Raw genomic sequence first — 20,235 nt, 5'->3', positions numbered from 1 at the left:
CTGTTGCCCCACTGGACTTCTGAAACCATTGGTATTGCAGATTCTACCCTTATAATCAGCAAGTCAGCTCCCTTCAAGGCGCAGTTATTGAAATTAGCTTCCTTCCATCGGAGTTTCCTGCGCCCTTGGGCAGTAAGCAGTTACCCTGGGCAGTCTCACGCAGGCGTCCCAGGCTACACCTTCGTGCAAGGGCTCTTCTCACGCGGGCGCAGCCACGACTGAGACCAAGTCTCGCAGCGCCAGGTGCATAGTGACCGCTGCCCCCAAGGTCAGGAAAGGTCGGGCCTCCGCAAGTTGAAGGGACCCACAGACCCCGAGGGATGGGTAGGACTTGAAAGGACAGAGATGGGCCCGCACCCCAGGCTGAGAGAACAGCCTGAGCAAAGGCAAGGAGGTGGGACATCTCAGAACGCGTTTGGGAAACATCAAGTCTCGTTTGACTGGAGCGTGGGATGAAGTCAGGGAGTTGAGGAGACAGGTCGGGGGCTAGACTTCAGAGGTGGGGGATTCAGCGTGGTGTGACAGGCAGTGAGGGACAAGCGGACAGGTCAGGGCGGCCGCGCAGGAGGGTTAGCCAGTGCCCAGCTCCAACCCGGACTGCACCAGACGGGGTGTCCCGGGGGGAGGACGCAGATGCCCTTCAGAGCCCGGCGTCACTGCGGAGAGGAAGACGGCACACTCGGGGCCTGAGGTGTTCCGGGGTCAGGCCGAGGCCAGGAGAACCCCGACCACCGGCAGCACAGGCCGGAACGGTCGCTCGCGCGGCGACAGTGAGTACCGCGTCCTCGCAGCGCGTCAGCCGCTGAGGAGTTACCGGGAACCGAGTGGGAGGCGCGGGCTTTCCTAAGCGCACCCCCGCCCCGTCCCGAGAGGGGACAGCTCGGGGCAGAGGTCCGGGGGTCCCGGGCTCCCCGCCCGCACCTGGAGAGCCCTGGGCAGTCGCTGGGGTCACTTCGCGGGGCAAGGCCTCCGGAGTCCGGCGGGGCGGCGCGCGGGGCGCCTCCTCCAGGCAGCCGGCGGCGTGGCCCCCGGCGCCTCCGCCCGCAGCGGCGGCTGCCTTATAAGGCGGGGGCTGGGCCGCGCCGGGGGAGGGGCCGCGCCGCCGGCTCCTCCTCGGCTCTCCCGGGGCGCTGGGCGACGAGGGAGCGCAGGGCAGCGCAGCGCGGCGGGAGCAGGAGCGCCGAGCCGGCCATGGGCAAGTCAGGTGAGCCCCGGGCCGGCCGGGCGCGGGCGGGATGGCTCGGGAGCCCCGGGCTCCGGGCTCTGCGCCGTCGCCCTCCGCGCGGCGGGTTGGTCCCCTGGGGACGGGGCGGCCGCCTCCGCGCGGGGACGCGGCTCCGGCTGCGCTGCGGGACCCCCGGGTGCGGGATGGAGGGGCGCGCGGGCGAGGGGAGGCGCAGCGCGGGCAGTTTCCGGGGCAGCCGGGAAGCCGGGTGGCCGCCAGGCCGCCGGGAGAGAGGGAGGGAGGGAAGGCGAGACCGAGGGAGGGTCCCCCTGTCTGCGATCCAGAGATTGCGTCAGGGAGGGCTTCCAGGCGCTGATGGGATTAGCGCTCAGCGTCCGGCCGAGGCGTGGCTTTTGCTTTGTTTCAGGAGCGCAGAGTTAGAGTTGGAAAAAGCTACCCAACTGTGACAGCATCTCTGGCTGCAAAGCAGCTTGCTCCAACTAACCCTCCTACGGACAGCTCTGAGTGTCCTTTTCTTCTGTCGTTGTCCCTCCTCCCCTGAGCGCCCCCTCTGGGCCAGGCTGTGTGCCAGGCTCAGTCAGCTCCACCCGGGTACAGACTGCGGGTCCCCTTGATCTCTGACCTGTCCCGGCCCATCCTCACCACTGTGGCTGTCAGGGTGAACTTTCTAAAATGCAGATCTCCTCCTGTCGCTCTCTAGCACCTTCCGTCCTACTGTCTGCGGGTGAAAGAGTGTGCGCTCTTCAGCCCGCCTTGGGGCCCCCCGAGAGGTGGTCATCAGCTCTCGCCTCCTCCTCCTCAGCTAACCTGGGGCCGGCATACTGGTCCAGTCCCCGTGTTCCCTCTCCCAGCACTCACCACCACCCCCCACTTCTCTGAGATTGAGAACCCTCCCCACCCTTCTAGGCTCCACTCCTGAGCTGGGAGTCCATCCCTGATTTCCCCTCCCCCAGAGGGACCGACCCCCCCCGTGTGTTCTTTGTTGCAGCCGGGCCAACAGTCAGCTTGGCACACTACCCAGCCGTAGACCTGTGTCCCATAGACTTCTCGCTTCTGGCGTCCAGAGGCTATGTCTCTCAGCAGAATTCCTGCCTCGCAGGAGGCTCTTAAAGAACAGCTGTTGAACAGAGTTCAGAAGTCCTGCTTCAGGGGAAGTTGAGGTTGTCAGCCTCAGATGGGTGAGGCTGGGTCCCATCTTGAATCCATCCTCCAAGATCTGGTCTCATGAGGTACCAGCGTTGGGAGTAAGTGGCTTTCCTGGCGTTGGTCCTAACCTCCCTTACCTGTGGTGACAGGTCTGAGTTTCAGTCCTGGCTTTCCTGATCACTTGCTGTGTGATCTTGAGCAAGGCTCTTTCCTCTCTGTGCCTCAGTGTCCTCACATGTTCAATGAGGGAGGCCCGTATGATGCCCAGGGCCCTTCGCAGTGTGGAAAGGTGACGTAAAGAGTGGTCGTGTAGTTAAAGAACAGGCTGAAAGCTGGTGATGGGGCGAGAGCACGGCAGCTGTGAGAGAGCATTTCGAGAAACCAACTCCTTTCTCTGTAGGTTAGAGAAAACCCACAAGTTCTCTCAAGTTAGCATTTAATCAGTTGTTTCTGGCTTCTTCCCTAAGAAACAGTTTTCCAGAACTGCTGATCTTCAGCTGTGTGCCCATTCTTCTCTCTGCTCATCCGTCTATCCGTCTGTCCCTTCCTCCCTTCTTCCTTCTCTCTCCCCTTCTTCCCTCCATTCCTCGTCTCTCAGCTCTGTACAAACTGTGGACCAGTGCTGTGGAGGCGTGGCCACTGTCTTCAGGGTGTGCGTTTGGACTGTGAAATAAATCGTGAAGCTGACTGGGGGGACAGACAGGCGCCACATGGCTCCCGTGAGAGGTGGAAAGTGATCCAGGCCACAAGCCGTGCAGGCGGAGAGCGGGGGGAGCTCAAGGGAGGGGCGATCCCTGCAGAGGAGCCCATGGAAGGCTCCCAGAGGAAGGGTCAAATCCCAGAGGGCCTTGGGAATTTGGGCTTTATCCATGGTACCTGGGATGCCAGGACAAGAGCTGCGCCCAGGAGGGCGGGTCAGATGGGGAGAGGGGAGAGGTGGGGGGCTGTAGGCAGGCTGCTGCAGTTACTCAGGCAGGAGATGACTGAGGCATCTAAGGGACTGCAGAGGAGGAGGGGATGGATTTCCAGATGGTAGCCTCCAGCAGACTTGGTGACCAACTTATTGTGAAGGAGAGGGAAGGGTCAGTGGTGTGAGTCTGGGTGCAGGATGGTGGTGACGCCTTCTAGGACTGAAGATGTGGGGTCGGGCAAGTTTCAGAGCAGGGGCACGGCGGCAGAAGGCAGGTTAGAGCTGGTTCAGGCAGGTGCCCCTCCGCGGCCCCCCATACCCAGGGAGTTCCCAGTTGCTGGCCCAGGCCTATCTGCCTCATAGCCACATGCATTTTATTTGTCTCCCCCAAAGACTGTGAGCCCGCAGGACAGTGTCTGGCTCCCCTAAGGGTCCCCAAGAGAAAGTGACTCTTCTGGGTGAAGAGGCCCCACCTGGAAGTTCCCAGCCGACAGCCTGCGGTTGTCTGTGCTGCGGGGCCGGGGGCGCCTTTGCGTGGGTAGCCGCATGGGGGCTTTATGTGGCTCCATAAAGACCATCAGCAGGCGCCAGTCCCTGCCTCCTCTGGGCCTCGGTTTCCTCGTCACTGCCTGGGAGACAGTCTCTTTTAGCCTTTAACCTCAGATACATCCCAGAGCCGCCTGGGATCTTGGGCGTTGTTGAGAAAGTATCACCACGACCGACACAGCTTGAATTCCAGAAGACGCTGGGCCCAGTGTTCAGAGACTCCCTGGTCCTGTCCTGGCCCTGGGCTCCCTGAGGGCTTCAGTTGGCAGCAGGTGTGATGGGGCAGAGAAAGGCAATGGCCTGGGGCTCAGTGGCAGCCTCTAGTCCTTAGTAATAGTCATTACCAATTCCTCAGCTCCTCCTGCGTGCCCGACTTGGAGCTAGGCATCTGATGCGTGTTCCAACCTCCCTAACAGCCCCGCTGTTAGGTATTGTCCACTTGATAGGTTTGTGGAGGTGAGCACCTTGCGCAGGTGCACACCGTGACCAGTAAGTGGACAAGCTGGGATTGGAACCCAGCGCTCTGACTGCCCAGCTGCGTGCTCTCCCCTCTACCACACTGGCCAGCTGTCCCCGCTCCCCACCTGCTTCTCAGCCTGGACGCCCCTAAGAATCTTAGAGCCCCTTGACCCGCACCTCCCAGCACTAGCAGATGTCGGAGCAGAAGAGCCTTTGGGACCAGCGAGCCCAGCGACTCTCTGCTGAGTGGAGCCCTCACACCTCTGCAGGGGGGCCGTGTGGCCGTCAGGTCAGCAGTTCCATTGTCATCAGTTGATTTTATTGAGAAAGAAAAGTTCAAAGAAAGGGTTTCCCTGCTGTGAACATATTTTGAAAACTGCAGGTGCCATTCCTCCTTCTCAGGCTTCCAGGCAGAAGGGGAAGCGGGCCCAGAGGGGGGACTGGCCCCGTGCTCCCGCTGGCCTGAGTGGCGGCAGGTGGGGCTGGAGAATGGACAGCCTCTCTGCTGGCCGGAGCAAGTGCCTCCTTGCCCTGGCTCCTTCAGGCCTTCAGCAACTCCCGTCTGTCCCCAAAGGGGCAGCCTGGGGCGAGTCCCCCGGACACCCTTGTTCCTGTGAGCAGTTGAGCAACCCTTCATTGACCATGCTCTTGCTTAGGGAGAGGAGGATGTCTGTAAAGTGGAGGGTGTGTGAGATTTGGGGAGCGGAGGGCGGGAAGGGAGGGACAGTCTTAGATCTGGCCCTAATGTGTGACCCTGGGCAATTCACAGGTCCTCCCAAAGACCCAGGTTTCCTGTCTGTAATGAGAAGATGCCTGTCCCAGTGCCTTCCCAGTGCTGGTGTGAGAATCTCATTCATTTGTTCACGCACTCATTCACTCAGCAAACATGCGAGCTCAGAGGTGCTAAAAGATGTCATCAAAGACCAATTTAAATACCAGCAGCCCTGCTCCCATTAAAATCAGGGAAGGGATCTGACAGGGCAGTTTCTCCCAAGGCCAGAGGCTGAAGGATCTCCACCAGTAGTAATGATAATAATTATAGTTGACATTTCATAACTGTTCACTGTGTTCCAGAACTGTTCTAAAGCATTCACACAGATTAATTCATTTAATTCTTACAACAACTCTGTGACGTAGATACTGTTATCCTCATTTTTTATGTGGGGGAAACGAGGCACAGAGTGACTAAGCAACTTGTCCAAGATCACACAGCTAGGAAAAGACAGCTGGGCTTTACCTCTTGAATTTCCTGGAACCCAGGCTAAAAGCAGGAGCTACCCATCTGGAACTCATTCTTTTTTTTTTTTTTTCTTCAAATCAACTTTTCATTCTCTCTTCCTGAAAAACTAGCAAAACCAGCTTTTCCCCAAGGCGGGACCAGGTCGCTTTCCAGCCTCTTGCCAAGGGGACAGAAGGGGCCTGTCCACAGTTCCTGCTCTGGCCTCTGATGTCCTGGGCTTCTTAGTGGGGAGTCTGGAGAGGCAGAGAAATGAGTCAGGCTGGGCCCTAGGGGCCTCAGAGGAGGATGGATGCTGAGGGTGGAGCCTGTCCCAGCCAAAGCCAAGAGGGAAGAGGGGACCCACCCTCTCAGCAGTTAAAAGCTCCGCCCCAAAGGACCATTAAATTCAGCCCCATCTAAGCTGCCCAGGGCCTCCACCCCACAGAGCCCGCCCTGCTGCCTTCTCCCACCGCAGGGAGCCAGGCCCAGGAGCTCTTGCTACCTTTCAGCAGCTCTGACCTTAAGCCCCAGTTCTGCCCCCTGTAACTTCTACTCCACAGCCCCTGATTTTCCTCTGGGGGCCCATAAAGGGTTTGGCTCAGAGGAGGCTCTTGAGGAATCTTGGTTCTTTTCTCCTCTTCCTTCCTCCTCTTCTCTCCCCTCAGAGCTTTGAAGGCAGCTGCCAACCTCACTGGGCCTGATCCTCCTCCCAGGTCTGGTGACCCCCTCTGTCTCTTCTCAGTAGTTTCCTTTGTCTCATGACCATGGGGGGTAGTGTGGGGTTAAGGACAGGGTTTCCCTCCTGATGGGTCTACCGCTGGACCAGTTGTGGGAACATGGGCAGGTTACTTCCCTTCTTGAGCCTCAGTTTCCTTATCAAAAAAATGGGTATAGTAGTTGAAGCTCCCACAAAAGGTGGTGAGAAGTAATTAAGATCATGCACAGGCCCAGCACCCAGAAATGGTTGGCCAGCAAGCAGAAGAAAGGATCTCCCTCATTCTGGGCTGACACCGTGAAGCAGTACAACCTCTATGAGCCTCAGTTTACCCTCCTACAAAATGAGGACATAATCCCTACCTTCCCCCATCATGGGGTGGCTGTGAGGCCTCTCCCTGCCTAATGCAGGGATGGGTGGATTTTCTTTAACTTTTTTCCTTATGTTTATCTGTGTTCGGTGTTTCTACAGGAGGGGGTGTGCCTCTTGTTGGGTGTGGTCACCAGCGATATCTTGCCTCCCTGAGGCTGAGGCCCTGCTCAGAGGTGCCACCTGGGCTGGGAGTGGCTGCCCTGGTGGGAGGGGACTCCTGGGGCCAGCCGGAGTGTGGTCGGGTTGGGGCCCCCATGCCTCCCAGCGGAGGTGGGGAGAGGGAGCTCCCCTCCTGATTACCAAAAAGTCCTCCTGGCCGCGTCCTGAAAACCCTGGCCCAGGGAACTGGCCCTGGTGGGGAAAATGACGTCGGCTTCTGAGCTTAGGTTGGGCACAGGAACTTTCACTTTTGTTTCTCTTTACTTCCCACATTCTGGGAGTGCAGTGACCTAGTTTCTAGCAGCCTTATATGTCCCTCTCTGCCAAGGAGACTGCAGGGCCCACAGCACTGCGGGGTCCAGTGCAACATAACCCCAACACTCAGGGCTGCCTTTCAACTGGCTTCACCTTAGCCACCCACTCCCTCCCCTTATCTCCACCTCCTCCCCACAGCCCTGGGATACCCAGATCCCATCCACCCTGGCCCTTTCTGTGCCCTTTGCCTCCTCACTTCATGCCTCCTGATCCAGGAACACCTCCTTCAGGGTTAAGGCTGTGGTTACCATTGCCCATGCCACTCAGTCCCTGCATCTCCCGTGGTGTCCCACTGTGGCCTGCCTGGGACACAGGAGCTGGGAGAGACATTCAGATGGGCCTGGCCAAGCCTGTCACTCATGGGGACCCTCCATCACCTTGACTGTGTGCAGTCACACCTGCCCCTGCACATACACATACACTTGTCTTGATCACTCCGTCTCCTTAGAGAAGTTGTGAGCTCCTAGAAGTCCCGGATCTGTTGTTCATCTTGTCTCTGCCCACCCCCACCCTGATGGGACCTTACGGGATCTCAGGATTGGAAGGACTTGAAGGTCATCTGACTGGGCTTCCAGTGCCTAAATCCTTCTGAGAGAAGTCACCTGCTTGTATTCCCCCAGTGCTGGAGAGCTCACTACCGCGAGGTAGCCCTTTCAGTCTTTAGAAATCTTTGATGGAGAGAAAGCTGAGCTGAAATCTGTCATCCTGCCTTTCCCACCCACTAGCCCCAGCATTGCCCTATGGGGCCCCAGAATTCATCAGGGGCCTCCCCTATGTCTCCCAAAGTCTGATCTTCTCCAGGAAGAACATACCCAGTACTTGCAACCATTCCTTATAAGACCCCATTTCCAGCCCCTTCTCCACATCACCACCACCTCTGAACACACTTCAGGTCGTCGCTGCCTCTCACAGGAGGTGGGAGCGGGCTGAGTGAAGCATTCCAGCCAGACACTGGCTCCTGCAGGGCAAGCATGCATCGCATCACCCAGAAGCCACCAGGCCACCCTGCTGACTGCTTAGCATATCGTCAGTGAGACCCCCATCTGGATCCCATGAGTTGCTATGGCTCCCGCCACTTCCGCCTGAGAGATTCTTTAGAAGCCTCTGTGACTTTGTTATCCCAAAAACCACATGAACATGTGAAACCCAAAATCTTTTTTTATTATTGTGGTAAAAAACACATGACATAAAATTTACCATCCTAACCATTTTTAAGCATATACTTCAGTAATGTTAAGTATATTCACATTGTTGTGAAACAAATCTCCAGAACTTTTCCATCTTGTAAATTTGAAACTGTATAGCCATTAAACAGTACCTTCCCTTTCCCCCTGCCCTCTAGAGAACCTGAAATCTTTGTCTTTGTACCAACAAGGGTTTGGCCTGTCTCTTGGCTACAAAGAGCTGAAGACCTCAGGTTGTGGTTCCGCCCTCCGCCTTGTACCCAGTTACCATCACCAGGGTTTTCACGCCTGTGTTCACAGCATCTGCCTGTCAGCCAAAACCTCCCAGATCCTGGCAGTCAGCCCCGCACCCACCCCCATGTCCCTGTCCCCCCACATCACTGTGACTGGACCTCATTGGACTGCCCTGCCGGGCCCCAGAGTCCTCGAGGTCAGTACCACTCACTCTTGAATTTATCGGAATCCCCCTGGACAGCTTGGCCACTGCTGGCATGAGCTGCGGGTGCCCTCACCTCTCCTGGGCGTGCATCTAGCCCAAAGCCCCTTGAGGGCAAGCCCTGGTCTTCCTCTCATGCTCCCTCAAGGGCCCAGGGATTTGATTTGAAGGCTCAGGAGACCCGGGGGTCTGGCTGAGTGAGGGGAAGGAGGCTCCCTGCTGGATCACTTAAGCCTCTGGGGTGACAGGGCAGCAGAGGGGAAGGACCACTGGTGAAGGAGACCTGGGGCAGTGGCAGGAGTGGCGCTTCTGTCACCCTCCGGTTTACACCTTCCTGCCCTCACCTACAGCCAGGCCTCGGGGACAGGCTCCTGGCAGACGGGACTAGCTCAGTTTAAGGGCCCTCTGTGGCCCTCACTCATAACTCATCCTCATTTCCACAGGGGGGCGGGGGAACACAGGCACTCCCAGATTCCTAAGGCCAGCACTTGGTGCCTTCACAATCTTAGCCTGGCTAGCTCCTGTCCAGACATCTTTGGGGCCTCAAATCTGGGGTCACCATCCTGATCCCCCAGACCGTGGTAGGTTGCTCTTCAGGTTCCTCTTGCACCTGTGCTCATCTGCACGTTGGCGCTTATCACACTGTTTGCTAGTGTCTGTTTACAAGGCTGTCTCCCTCTGTGTCTGAGCTCTTTGAGGGCAGGACACAGCTGATCTGTCTCTGGGCACCTGGCACACAATACAGAACCTGGCTCAGACAAGGTGCTCAGAGAGCAGATAAACAGATAGATGGACTGGGATTGGATGGATGCTGCTGCTGGATAGGTGACAAATCAACAGATGGATGGATGAGTGGTGGAGAGATGGATGGAGGATGTTGGGTGGGTGGGGTTCCATTTCAGATCCAAATTGACGTGACTTCTGTCCACTATTGACCTTTCCTGCCCTTGGTTTCACCCACTTATTCTCTCCCTAACTCCAGCCCCCTTGACCTTGTCCTTTCTGAGGTCATGACCCAGGTGGGCAGAGGCTCCACCTCTTCCCTCACTGCAACCCTGGGCTCAGCTGATCACACCCTGAGCGCCACCACCACCACACTCTCCCCTCGTTCTACTTCCTCAGTTCTGCCCGGCCCTGGTCCTCTTTTCTTCATCTGTCCCCCTGTCTTCTTGGTTTCTCCAGACCAGTGTGGGCACCTCTCCACCCCAGCCAGGCTTGTTGTCTCTGGGCTCCCACCTCCAGCCCTTTGCAGTCCCTCCCAGACACCATAGGTCCAGTCTAGGAGGTCCAACCCCCAGCATCTGCTCTGCACCTCCAGCCCGTCCTCCACGCAGCAGTCAGAGCATCTTTCCGAAACACAGACCCCATCAGCTCACTCCCCTGCTTCCATTGCCTTGGATAAAGACCCAAATCCCTAAGGTGGCCCATGCAACCCTGCATCATCCATGGGGTGTAGCTGTGTAGAGATGCGGAGGGTGCCATCAGGGATGGGGACAGGATGAGCAAAGGTGGGGAGCAGGGTGTCATGGTTACCCCTCTGGCTGGGCTGCTGAAGGCGAGCAGCAGCCTGTCCGTGTGGCCTGAGGTTTGAGCCGGGCGTCCTCTGAAGCCTGCTGTCATACTTTTGGCGAGTCTTTTCTCTGCACTGAGACGTTCTCCGTTTTGAAATCACTGCAGCTTCCAAGCAGTTTAATAACGAGGTCCTGAAGGCCCACAACGAGTACCGGCAGCAGCATGGTGTCCCCCCGCTGAAGCTCTGCAAGAAGCTCAACCAGGAGGCTCAGCAGTGAGTCCCCCAAGAGCCCCAGGGTGACTTGGGCCCTCACGGCACTGCTGCCGCAGTCACAGAGGGGCTCTGGGAGGCTGGAGGGACGTGGCTTTTGGGGACAGATAAGCCAGGCTTAAATAATACTCTGCCACTTACTGAGCCAGGCCCCTTTGTTCGTCTGAGCCTCAGTTTGCTCCTCCGTAAAACGGGGCTGTTGGGGGCTCAGAAGAGATGCTGGTGTGATGCTCCTGCTTGCCTCGGTGAGCCCGGGGTGGGGACAGAAGCTCAGCCACACGGTTGAGGGTTCATACTTCAGGGCTTCCCTGGGCTGAGCCCGCTCTGAGGACTCCCGGTGAACTCTGGCAGGTATTCAGAGGCTCTAGCCAGCACGAGGATCCTCAAGCACAGCCCGGAGTCCAGTCGTGGCCAATGCGGAGAGAACCTGGCGTGGGCATCCTACGATCAGACAGGTGGGTCGCTTTCTCAGCTCCTGGCCTGTCTGCCTGAGCTGGGTCTAGGATCTCGGACATCAGGCCCCTTCTGGCCCCAGTGCCCTCCGTGGTGTAGCGGTGCCGCTGTGGAGGTGCAGCCACAGGCCCAGAAAGGGAAAGGCACCCCAGTGCTCTCTGTGCTCCCAGGGCCTGACTGCAGTTCACCACAAGGTCTCTGGTGACCAGCTCAGGGCCAGGCAAGTGCTGGGTGCCAGGGACACAGATGAGTCAGACTGCCCGGAAGAGCTCCCCGCTGAGGAGTGGGGGTGGGGGAGACACGGTTTCTGTGCAGAGTCTCAGCCTGACCCTGTGGGCACCGAAGTAGCCCCAGCTACAGAAGAATTTTATTTTATTCACATTTTTCGTTTCTTTTCTTTTTTTTTTTTTTTCACAGCGCTGGTGTATTAACTTTTATCATCAGAAAAACACAATAGAGCTTTGTTCATGTTAGAAAAAAAAATGCTGGGGAAGATACTTCCTCCATCCAGGGTCGCAGCCTGGAATGGTGATCCCACCATCCTGACCAGGCGTTCTGGAGCTTCCGGGCTCTAACAAGGCTGCTGGGGCTTTTTAGGAAAAATGCTGGAGAGAGCCACCTCGCTCTCTGAAGCTATCTCCAAACCCCGGCGGGAGAATGACTCCTCCCTCCCGGCCCACATTCCTGGGAGTTTCCTGGGCGAGAGTCCTCTCGGTTTCCCCGGCGCAGCGGCCCTCGGCCCTCGGGAGAGGTGTGCGCATGCTCCTGAAGCAGGCCAGAGCCCGCAGCCCGCAGCCCGCAGCCCCCTCCCCAGGCCCAGGCTGGGGGCCTTAGTGGGCCCGAGGAGCAGGGAGAGGGATGGGAAAGAGCCTGCAGGAGACGTGGTTCCACCCCAGTCTTGCGCTGGCTCCCTGTGGAACTTTGAGCAAGCCGCTCCCCTCTCTGGCCCCAGGTTCGCTGTCTCTACAGAGAGGGAGTTGGGTATGCCGTTTCTAAGGCAGCGGTTCCCCACCCTTGCTGCACGCTGGGGGATCTTTTGCGGAGCTGTTAGAACATACGGATGCCTGGGTCTCTCCTCCAGAGACACCGATACGACTAGTCTATGGCAGGCCCCAGGCATCAGTAATCTGTAAATGCTCCCGAGCCCAGGCCAGTGTGTAGCCACTGTTCTCTAAGGCCTTGTGGACTAGGAACAGCATCTGGGAACTTGTTAGAAATGCAGACTCCTAGGCCCCACCCTAGACCTGCTGAAGGCAGAATCTGCATTTTAACAAGAGCCCAGGTGATTTGTGCACACACTAAAGTTCAAGACTTTTGCTCTGAGATCAGAGGCTCCTAGTTCTGCCCTGAGATCAGCATCTCCCAGGGAAATGCTGTCGGTTTTCTCCTGTCAACACCTCCTGGGCCAGTGGACGCTCCAAGTGAGGAGGCTTCTGCCTGCAATGGAGACCTTGGCCCACCAGCCCAATTGCTGTTCCTCCTGGGGATGTTTCAGGAGCTGGACTTGGGGTGGGATAGAGCAGAGTCTCCCAGAAACTCTGAGCATCATCAGAAGCCCTTGGGGTACATTGCATTCAACCCTTTTGTGCAGAGACCCAGAGAGAGGAAGGCCCTGCCCAGAAGTACACAGTGAATTAGTGGCAGGGTGGGGACACAGATGCAGTTCCCCTGACCCCAGACCAGGGCTCTTCGCAGCCTCCAACAAGGCCTCCCCTTCAGCCTCCACTTCAGCTCGTGGGCAGGAGTCCCTGTTGCAGCTGGTTGGGGCTTTATCAGATGTCCAGTTGTGTGATGGGTGGTTCCGGTTCCTGGGAGAAGATGGAAGGAATCGGGGGTGGGTGGACTTTGCTACTGAGTTTTAAACAGTGTCTCTTCCATACAGGAAAGGAGGTGGCCGACAGATGGTACAGTGAAATCAAGAACTACAACTTTCAGCAGCCTGGCTTCACCTCCGGGACTGGTGAGTGACAGGGTCACACCAGTGGCCTGGCCCTGGGCAGGGTTGCAGTTTGGGTGTCTGACTTTGGAGGGGAACTAACCCTCTGAAAATCAATCATTTCCTTCCTATTTTACCTCTTCCATATTTTTCTGGTTTGACTTTGCCCAAAAGGAAAAACTCTCTTTCCCCAACACCTCTCCTAACACACGCACACACACACACACACACACACACACACACACACACACCCATCTAAGAGCACCCAAGCTGCTGATTCCTGCCCCAGCAGCTCAGAGTTCTTCAGATGACTGGAGTGTGTCGTAAGGAGGCTGTGGATTTTAAAAGCTGCTGTGGTGCTTTTCTCCAGAACTGGTGACTCAGCACTTTTAACTGGTCACCTACTTCTAGTCTTGCTCCCATCCAATCCAGCCTGCTCCCCAGCAGCCAGAATATTCTAAAACCCTCTCTGCCTATTTTGCTGTCCTGAGTAAACTGCCAGTGGCTCCCTGGGGCCATCAGGAAAAGGGCCAAGCTGCTCGCTCGCTTGTCTCCTGGTCTTAACTCCCTCTTCCCTTCACACCCCCACCTCCTTCCTGCTGTCCGCCACATGTCTTAGGGGCTCCCAGGCAATCTCGCTTCACCTTTATGCTCTAGTTTGTGGTTCAGGGGAGCTTGGAATGCAGAAAGCCTGGATCTAGTCTCAGCTCTGGCACTATTAATTGTGTGAACTCCCTGTCCTTCCCTGTCCCTGAGGGAGAGGGACAAGGTGATGTCCTCTACAGGACATTCTGAGAACTGGTGTTTAGATGCTGGGAGGAGCCGGCCATGGGACCCTCCGTCCTTTGTCACAGGCCTCTGCGGTGACCAGTAAACATTTAGCCCAGGCCGCCGCTCTGAGCTCAGGGCTCCCTCTTGCCTGCTGCTTCCCAGGCCTCCCCAGGCTCCTGTCTTTCCTCAGAACCAACTCAGACTTGCCTGGGGCCCAGGATGGGTTGGAAGGGGCTGTGAGTTTCTGACCAGAAGGCACCAGGGAAACTGAAAAGGGGATTGTCTGCCCCACCCATGGGTGGGGCCACTTATGGCCTGTCACCTCACCCCTGGAGGATTCTTCAGAAGTAGGAAGTGACATGTCCTCAGAGCCAGTCGCCAGTTTCCTGTGGTTTACTGCTCAGCGTTTTGGGCAAGGGTTCTTGCAACCGTGTGAGCAGGACGATGCGGCAGGAGCAGAGCATCTGCCGAGGTGTCCGCCTCTCAGCACAGCAGGCCTGGGACGAGGAGGCTGCTGTCAGGGCCCTGAGTGAGAACTGGTGCTCCTGTGGCACTTCAATCTGAGGAGTGAGGGAGGAACAGTAACAACCTCCACTCAGGGATTAAGGATGTGTCGGCAGAACCTTGTCTTCTTTCCATAAAGATCAGTGTCCAGAAGATGTTTTATTTCATAGTATCTGGATTTGCTTTTCCCATAAGCAAGATTCATGAGCAATTAGACATGTGTCAGAGCAAGTTCCTAGTGTTGCTCAGGTGTGCATGGCACTTGACAGTTATAAAGCGCCTCCACGTCCATGGCCACGTAAGCCTCGCAGCACCATTTGAAGGCAGGGCTTTATTCCACCCGTTTTGCAGAGGAGGAAACTGAGGCCCAGAAAGGAGAAGAGACTTCTTTTATACCTTCTATCCTCAATCTGATGCTTTTTCCATGGCCCCTGCTCCAAGGCAGGAGTCTCACAAGTGTCACAACTAGGAATGGGACTCGGCTTTCCGTGGTCACTGACCTCCTGTCCCACCCATTGCCCCGCATCTCCCACCCTACAGAGGAAACCTTCACAGCAACCAGGCCCTCTGGCATCCCAGGTGCCACTGAGCAATGCCTGGGGACAGACATGAGCGCGGTTTTGGGTGGTGGGATACTCGGGGCTTGCGAGACCCTTAAAGAGCCTCAGGCCCATCCCCCATGCCTCAGCCTTCCCCAGAGCTCTTCTTGCTGCACTACTGTTCAGGGATTCCCCGTGTCCATGTTGTAGGTGAACAGGCCTTTGAAATATCCTATAATCTATCCCCACCCCACCCTGAGTCAGCGTCTCGTGATGAAGGACACAGTTCTATGCTCTGTGCTGAGTGGAGGGACACAGTTTCTTGCAATTCCTTTGTTATATTCTATTTTAATGAGTAGGTTTGTTTATCTATTCTGGATAAGTAATGCTTTTACAGGACATGAAATTTGCAAGCTGTATATAGTGTATACAGGCCTTCCCTGGCCTCCAGCACTTTCCCTCCCAACCAGTGATACCAGTTTCCTGTGCTTCATTCTATGCTCATTCTGATCTTACACCAGCATTTGTGTATATATGTTCTCTTTTTCCATTTTTTATGCTCTGGTGTCAGATGTATGATCTGTTTTGCACTTGTGTTCTTCACACAACAGACTGGCAGAGATTTTTCTATATCAATACAAAAAGAGCTTTCTCATTCTTTCTGACTGTTGCACATTATTCTCTGGCAAGGATATACTGTAACTTATTTAATGTGTTTTTCAAAGATATATTCTAGGAAGTATGGGTCCATAGCAGGAAAGAGGATGGATCCCGTTAGGAAAGGAAGAAAAAGAAAAGGGAAGGTTGGTAGTAGTTTAGAGTTAGAAACCAGTGTGTATATGATGGTTGCTAAGGAAGTTGTGTCCTTTAATTCATTTCTGAAGACTCATTCTTAATTAACTCTGTGCAGACAGAAACCTCCCCAGCCAGAAGAAAGATGACTAGCCCCCTCTGTTTGGAAAAGGCTTCCCCAGGCATTCATGTCGCTGATATGCATGTTGTGTGTGTAATCATTGTCTTGGCCACCAGGATAAATGGCAGCTCTTCCCTGTCTAGGCAACAGAGAGTGGGTGGGTCACTGGCCAAAGTATGTAGTCTCTTGAGAGGAAAGGCTTGTATGCAAAAGGACTCGAGCCTATAGAAGCAGGGCACCTGGCAGAGCTGCCGGAAGCCTGGAGCTGTGACTCAAAAGCAGTAAGGACCAAGACTGAATTAGCAAGAAGTGCTCCTCCTTTATTCTGAGGTAAGAATCAGAGTTTATTGGGCAATGGTTAATACAAGTTGAAGGGTAAATGGTAAAGATGCACAATTGTGCTTCGGGTTTGTTTTCTTTTCCTTCTTGCTTTGATTGTATCACTCAGCTCTACTGATTTATTAGGGTTCATGTTTGACTATTTTCGTAAAGAATTTAGTAACCTCAAATCTTTTGTAGATGTAGACAAAGAAATAAACTCTACCTAAATTTAAAAATTATAAAAATGGAGTTCAACTGTAGGGGAAAAAATACAGTTTAATCAGTGAACATTTATTCTGTCCTTACCATATATGAGACACAGTGGGAGGTGTCAGCTTTATCTCTTCTCTGAAGGATTGGCAGAGTGTGGATACCAGCCTCTCTCTCTTTTTCTCTTTCTTTCTTTTGTGGTAAAATATGCTTAACATAAAATTTACCATTTTAACCATTTTTAAGCATACAGTTCAGGTAAGATTAGTCACGTTCATATTGTTGTGCAACTATTATCACCATCCATCTCTGAACTTCTTTGTCATTATCCCAAATTGAAACTCTGAACCCGTTGAACAATAACTCCCTACCGCCCCCCAAGCCCTGGTAACTACTATTCTACTTTCTGTCTCTATGAATTTGACTATTCTAAGTACCTTATATAAGTGGAATCATACAATATGTGTCCTTTTATGTCTGGCTTATTTCACTTAGCATAATGTCCTCAAGGTTCATCCATGTTGTAGCATGTATCAGAATTTCCTTCCTTTTTTTTTTTTTTTTGTGAAGAAGATTAGCCCTGAGCTAACATCCATTGCCAATCCTCCTCTTTTTGCTGAGGAAGATTGGCCTTGGGCTAACATCTATGCCCATCTTCCTCTACTTTATATGGGACGCCACCACAGCATGGCTTGACAAGCAGTGCACCGGTCCGTGCCTGGGATCCGCACCTGCGAACCCTGGGCCGCCAAAGCGGGGCATGTGAACTTAACCACTACACCACCGGGCTGGCCCAGAATTTCTTTCTTTTTTAAGGCTGAATAATATTCCATTGTATGTATATACAACATTTTGTTTACTCATTTGTTTTTGTTTACTCATTCATTTTGTTCACTCACTCATTTTGTTTACTCATTCATCTATTGATGGACATTTGGTCCCTTTTGGCTGTTGTGTATAATGCTACTGTGAACATGAGTCTACAAACATCTGAGACCCTGCTTTCAATTCTTTTGGTTGTATACCTAGAAGTGGAATTACTGGATCATATGGTAATTTTATGTTTAATTTTTTGAGGAACCACCATACTGTATTCCACAGCGGCTGCACCATTTTATATTCCCATCAGCAATGCACGAGGGTTTCTTGTGCATTTCTCCATATCCTCACATTTGTTATTTTCTGTTTTTGTTTAAATAATATCCATCCTAATGGGATGGATACCGTCTCTTTCTTAACCACCCCGTGGGAAGCTTAGCTACTCTGATCACAATTTTTCTCCTTCCTCCTTCCATCTGTCCCTTCCTTTCTTCATCAGATATTTATTGAGCATCTACCATGTGCCAAGCCCAGTGCTAAACACTGGGGATCTGGTGGTCAATAAGACAGACATGGTGCCTGCCCTCGTGGAGGAAACATAATCTCTTTCCTCCTCCTTTTAGCAAATGAATACCATCCTGTGACATGAAAGTAAATACCGCATTGACCTGTCAAAGGATCTCTGTGAGTTCTCAACAGTAAAGAGGGAGATGGGATATCCCCAGTGAGAGGGATAAACTCTTGACATCTACCCCCAAGAGATGAAAATTTATGGTCATTGAGCAAAGAGTACATTATGGCATCAACTCTTTGACCCCAAGTGAGAGGAGTATTGGAAGCTAAGGTATGTTAGCAGCTTGAAAGGACCAGTGAGTAAGGGGCAGGTAGCCTGAGCAATGGTAGATTGATGCTGAGAAGTTTCAGCAAGCTGCAGAAGTGTCTAGAGGGTCAGGGAGGACCTTGAGAAGGCACTGGGCTATTTGGCTCAGAGCAGAGGGAATTAAAGGAGGCTCTAACTTGTCAAGGTCTCAAAGAGCTTAAAACATAGAAAGCCTGCACTTCCAGTGAGGGCAGAACCCAAGTCCAAGATGGTTGTTCCATCTGCCTTTCATTTATTTGCTCTTTCATTCCATCCATTCATTCAGCAAAGGTTTATTTTACACTTTTCATGTGCCAGGCTGTGCCCAGGTACTGGGTATACTTTAGTGAATAAAACAATTTGGTCTCTGCCCATGTGGGGCTCATAGTCTAGTGAAGGAGCCAAGCAAAATCAAGTAATCAAACAAATATATCATTGCAAATGGTAAGAATGTTATGAGGGGAAAAACAGGGTGCAATAAGACTATCTTGGGAGGGAAGTGTCCAGGAATTTAAAAAGTGATTATGAAAGGCTTCTCTGGACAAGTGACATTTAGGCTGAGACCTAAGGGACAAGAAGATGTTGATCATCAGAAGAGCATTCCACACAGTAGCCAGTGTGTGCAAGGGCTCCATGGTGGGAAATAACCAGATGTGTTCAAGGAATGGAAAGGAGGCCATTGGGCCAAAGCATTCACTTTCATTCTAGGTGCAATTGGAAGTAATCGAAGGATTTTTAAGCAGAAGAGTAAAAAGATATGACTTGTGTCTCAAAATGATCATTCTGGCTACTTAAGTGGAAAGTGAATTGGAGGAGGCAAAGGTGAACACTAGAGAACCAATTGGGGGCTATTGCAGTGATCCAAGTGAAAAAAATTTGTGGTTGGGACCAAGGTTTGGGGAGTGGATGGACTTGAGATGTATTTTGGAGTTAGATTCTTCAGGATTGAATGATGGGTTGTTGTGGGGAAAATGAGAGAGAGGGAAGAATGCAGACCAACTCCTAGGATTGTGTGCCTAGAGGTACCGTTAATGGAAATGGGAGGGAAGAGAGAGGAGTGACTCTGGGGGGACCAAAATCAAGAGTGAGGTTTGGAGAGGTTAGATTGGAGATGCCTGTGAGTCATCCAAGTGGAAATGTTGAGTAAGTCATTGTGTCTGGAACACAGGAGAGATTCGGGCAGGAGAAATAAATTTGGAAGCCAGGGAAAGATGAAATTTCTTACTGCCCAAAGAGTTCAGTAAGAAAAGAAAAGAGAGCCCAGATTGAGCCTTGGGAAATGCAGGTCCTCCAACATTTACAAGGAAGATAGAAGCGGAGGAGGAAGAGGCAGTGAGATGGGAGGAATGCCAAGAGAGGGTGGCATCATGGAAACCAAAAGAGGAGAGTGCTTTGAAAAGGGGAGGAGTCGACCCTATTAAATGTTCCTGAGCTGTCAAGTAAGATGAAGACAAAAAGTGACCACTGGGGAGGAACATGGAGATCGTTGGTGATCTTGAAGCAGACAGTTTGTGGGGTGTACAGAGTAGAGTACAGGTAGGGTGGCGTCCTAATTGTTGGGGTCACGGGGCTTTGTCATGATCTCTGGGAGACCACAAAACCTTTGGGCATCAGAAAGTGGTGAGGTGAGTAGGGTCTGTGTGGCTGATGGAGAGGACCTGAGGCTTCAGAAAGTCAGTCAGTCAGTGTGTTTTGTGTCTCCTTCTTCTGACTGGTGTCTGTGAAGATCAAGCTTCCCTGAGCGTGGCAAGATGGTGCGGGGGTTCAAGAATCCCTTAAACCATCCTTCTCCAGGCTCTGCTGACTAGCTTGTTTCCCTCTCCCCCACCTATTCCCCTACAGGACACTTCACAGCCATGGTATGGAAGAATACAAAGAAGATGGGCGTGGGGAAGGCATCTGCAAGTGATGGATCCTCCTTCGTGGTTGCCAGATACTTCCCAGCGGGGAATGTTGTTAACCAGGGCTTCTTCGAAGAAAATGTCCTGCCTCCAAAGAAGTAATTTGTCAAATGTAATGGGAAGGTGGCAGACTTAAGAACATAGATATGAAGTGCCTAGAACAACAAAAAGCCAGCTGCGTGCCTGTCCCTGTGAGTGTATGTGCTTGTGTGTGTGATGCATGTGAGTGTCTCTTGCACACACACTTGGATATACAGCTCTGCATGAACTCATTCTTGTCAAAAGAATGAGCATGTGAAGGCTTTACCCTGATGGTTACCTAGACCACAGTTATTTGGACTTTGGGGGTGGGGAATCAATTTTTAAACTTTTTTTGTTATTTTTTAAGCAAACTTCTTTTGTATCTTTGTTACTTATAATATCCATCCTTGGACTTTTTGTATTCCACATGTTTGTGATGCTAAGAAGTGAAGTTCATTTTATGTGATCTTCATGCATTGTAATCTACTTTTGGTAGATATTTAAGAAAATTAAACCCTCATTTAAATGTGACACAAAATACAGTTTTAAACACATAAA

General features: G+C 53.1%; 1 protein-coding gene across 2 annotated transcripts; it reads left to right on the top strand.

The window, feature by feature from the left end:
- Positions 1–1,105: 1,105 nt before the first annotated feature.
- GLIPR2 (GLI pathogenesis related 2) lies at positions 1,106–20,235 on the top strand. 2 transcript variants are annotated; one of them, XM_087419501.1, is made up of 5 exons: positions 1,106–1,204; positions 10,325–10,433; positions 10,782–10,885; positions 12,766–12,843; positions 19,598–20,235. In XM_087419501.1, exons 1-5 carry the CDS (start codon positions 1,192–1,194, stop codon positions 19,756–19,758), a joined length of 465 nt encoding a protein of 154 aa, XP_087275627.1. In that variant the 5' UTR covers positions 1,106–1,191; the 3' UTR covers positions 19,759–20,235. The 2 variants fall into 2 exon arrangements, with proteins under 2 accessions (XP_087275627.1, XP_087275628.1); XM_087419502.1 differs by lacking the exons at positions 10,782–10,885; positions 12,766–12,843.

This window comes from Ceratotherium simum, chromosome 29 (genome assembly GCF_057802395.1).
Source record: "Ceratotherium simum simum isolate JZ-2026a chromosome 29, ASM5780239v1, whole genome shotgun sequence".
NCBI lineage: Eukaryota > Metazoa > Chordata > Mammalia > Perissodactyla > Rhinocerotidae > Ceratotherium > Ceratotherium simum.
Note: the sequence above shows the minus strand (reverse complement) of the source record. Positions and strands in the feature narration are given on the sequence as shown.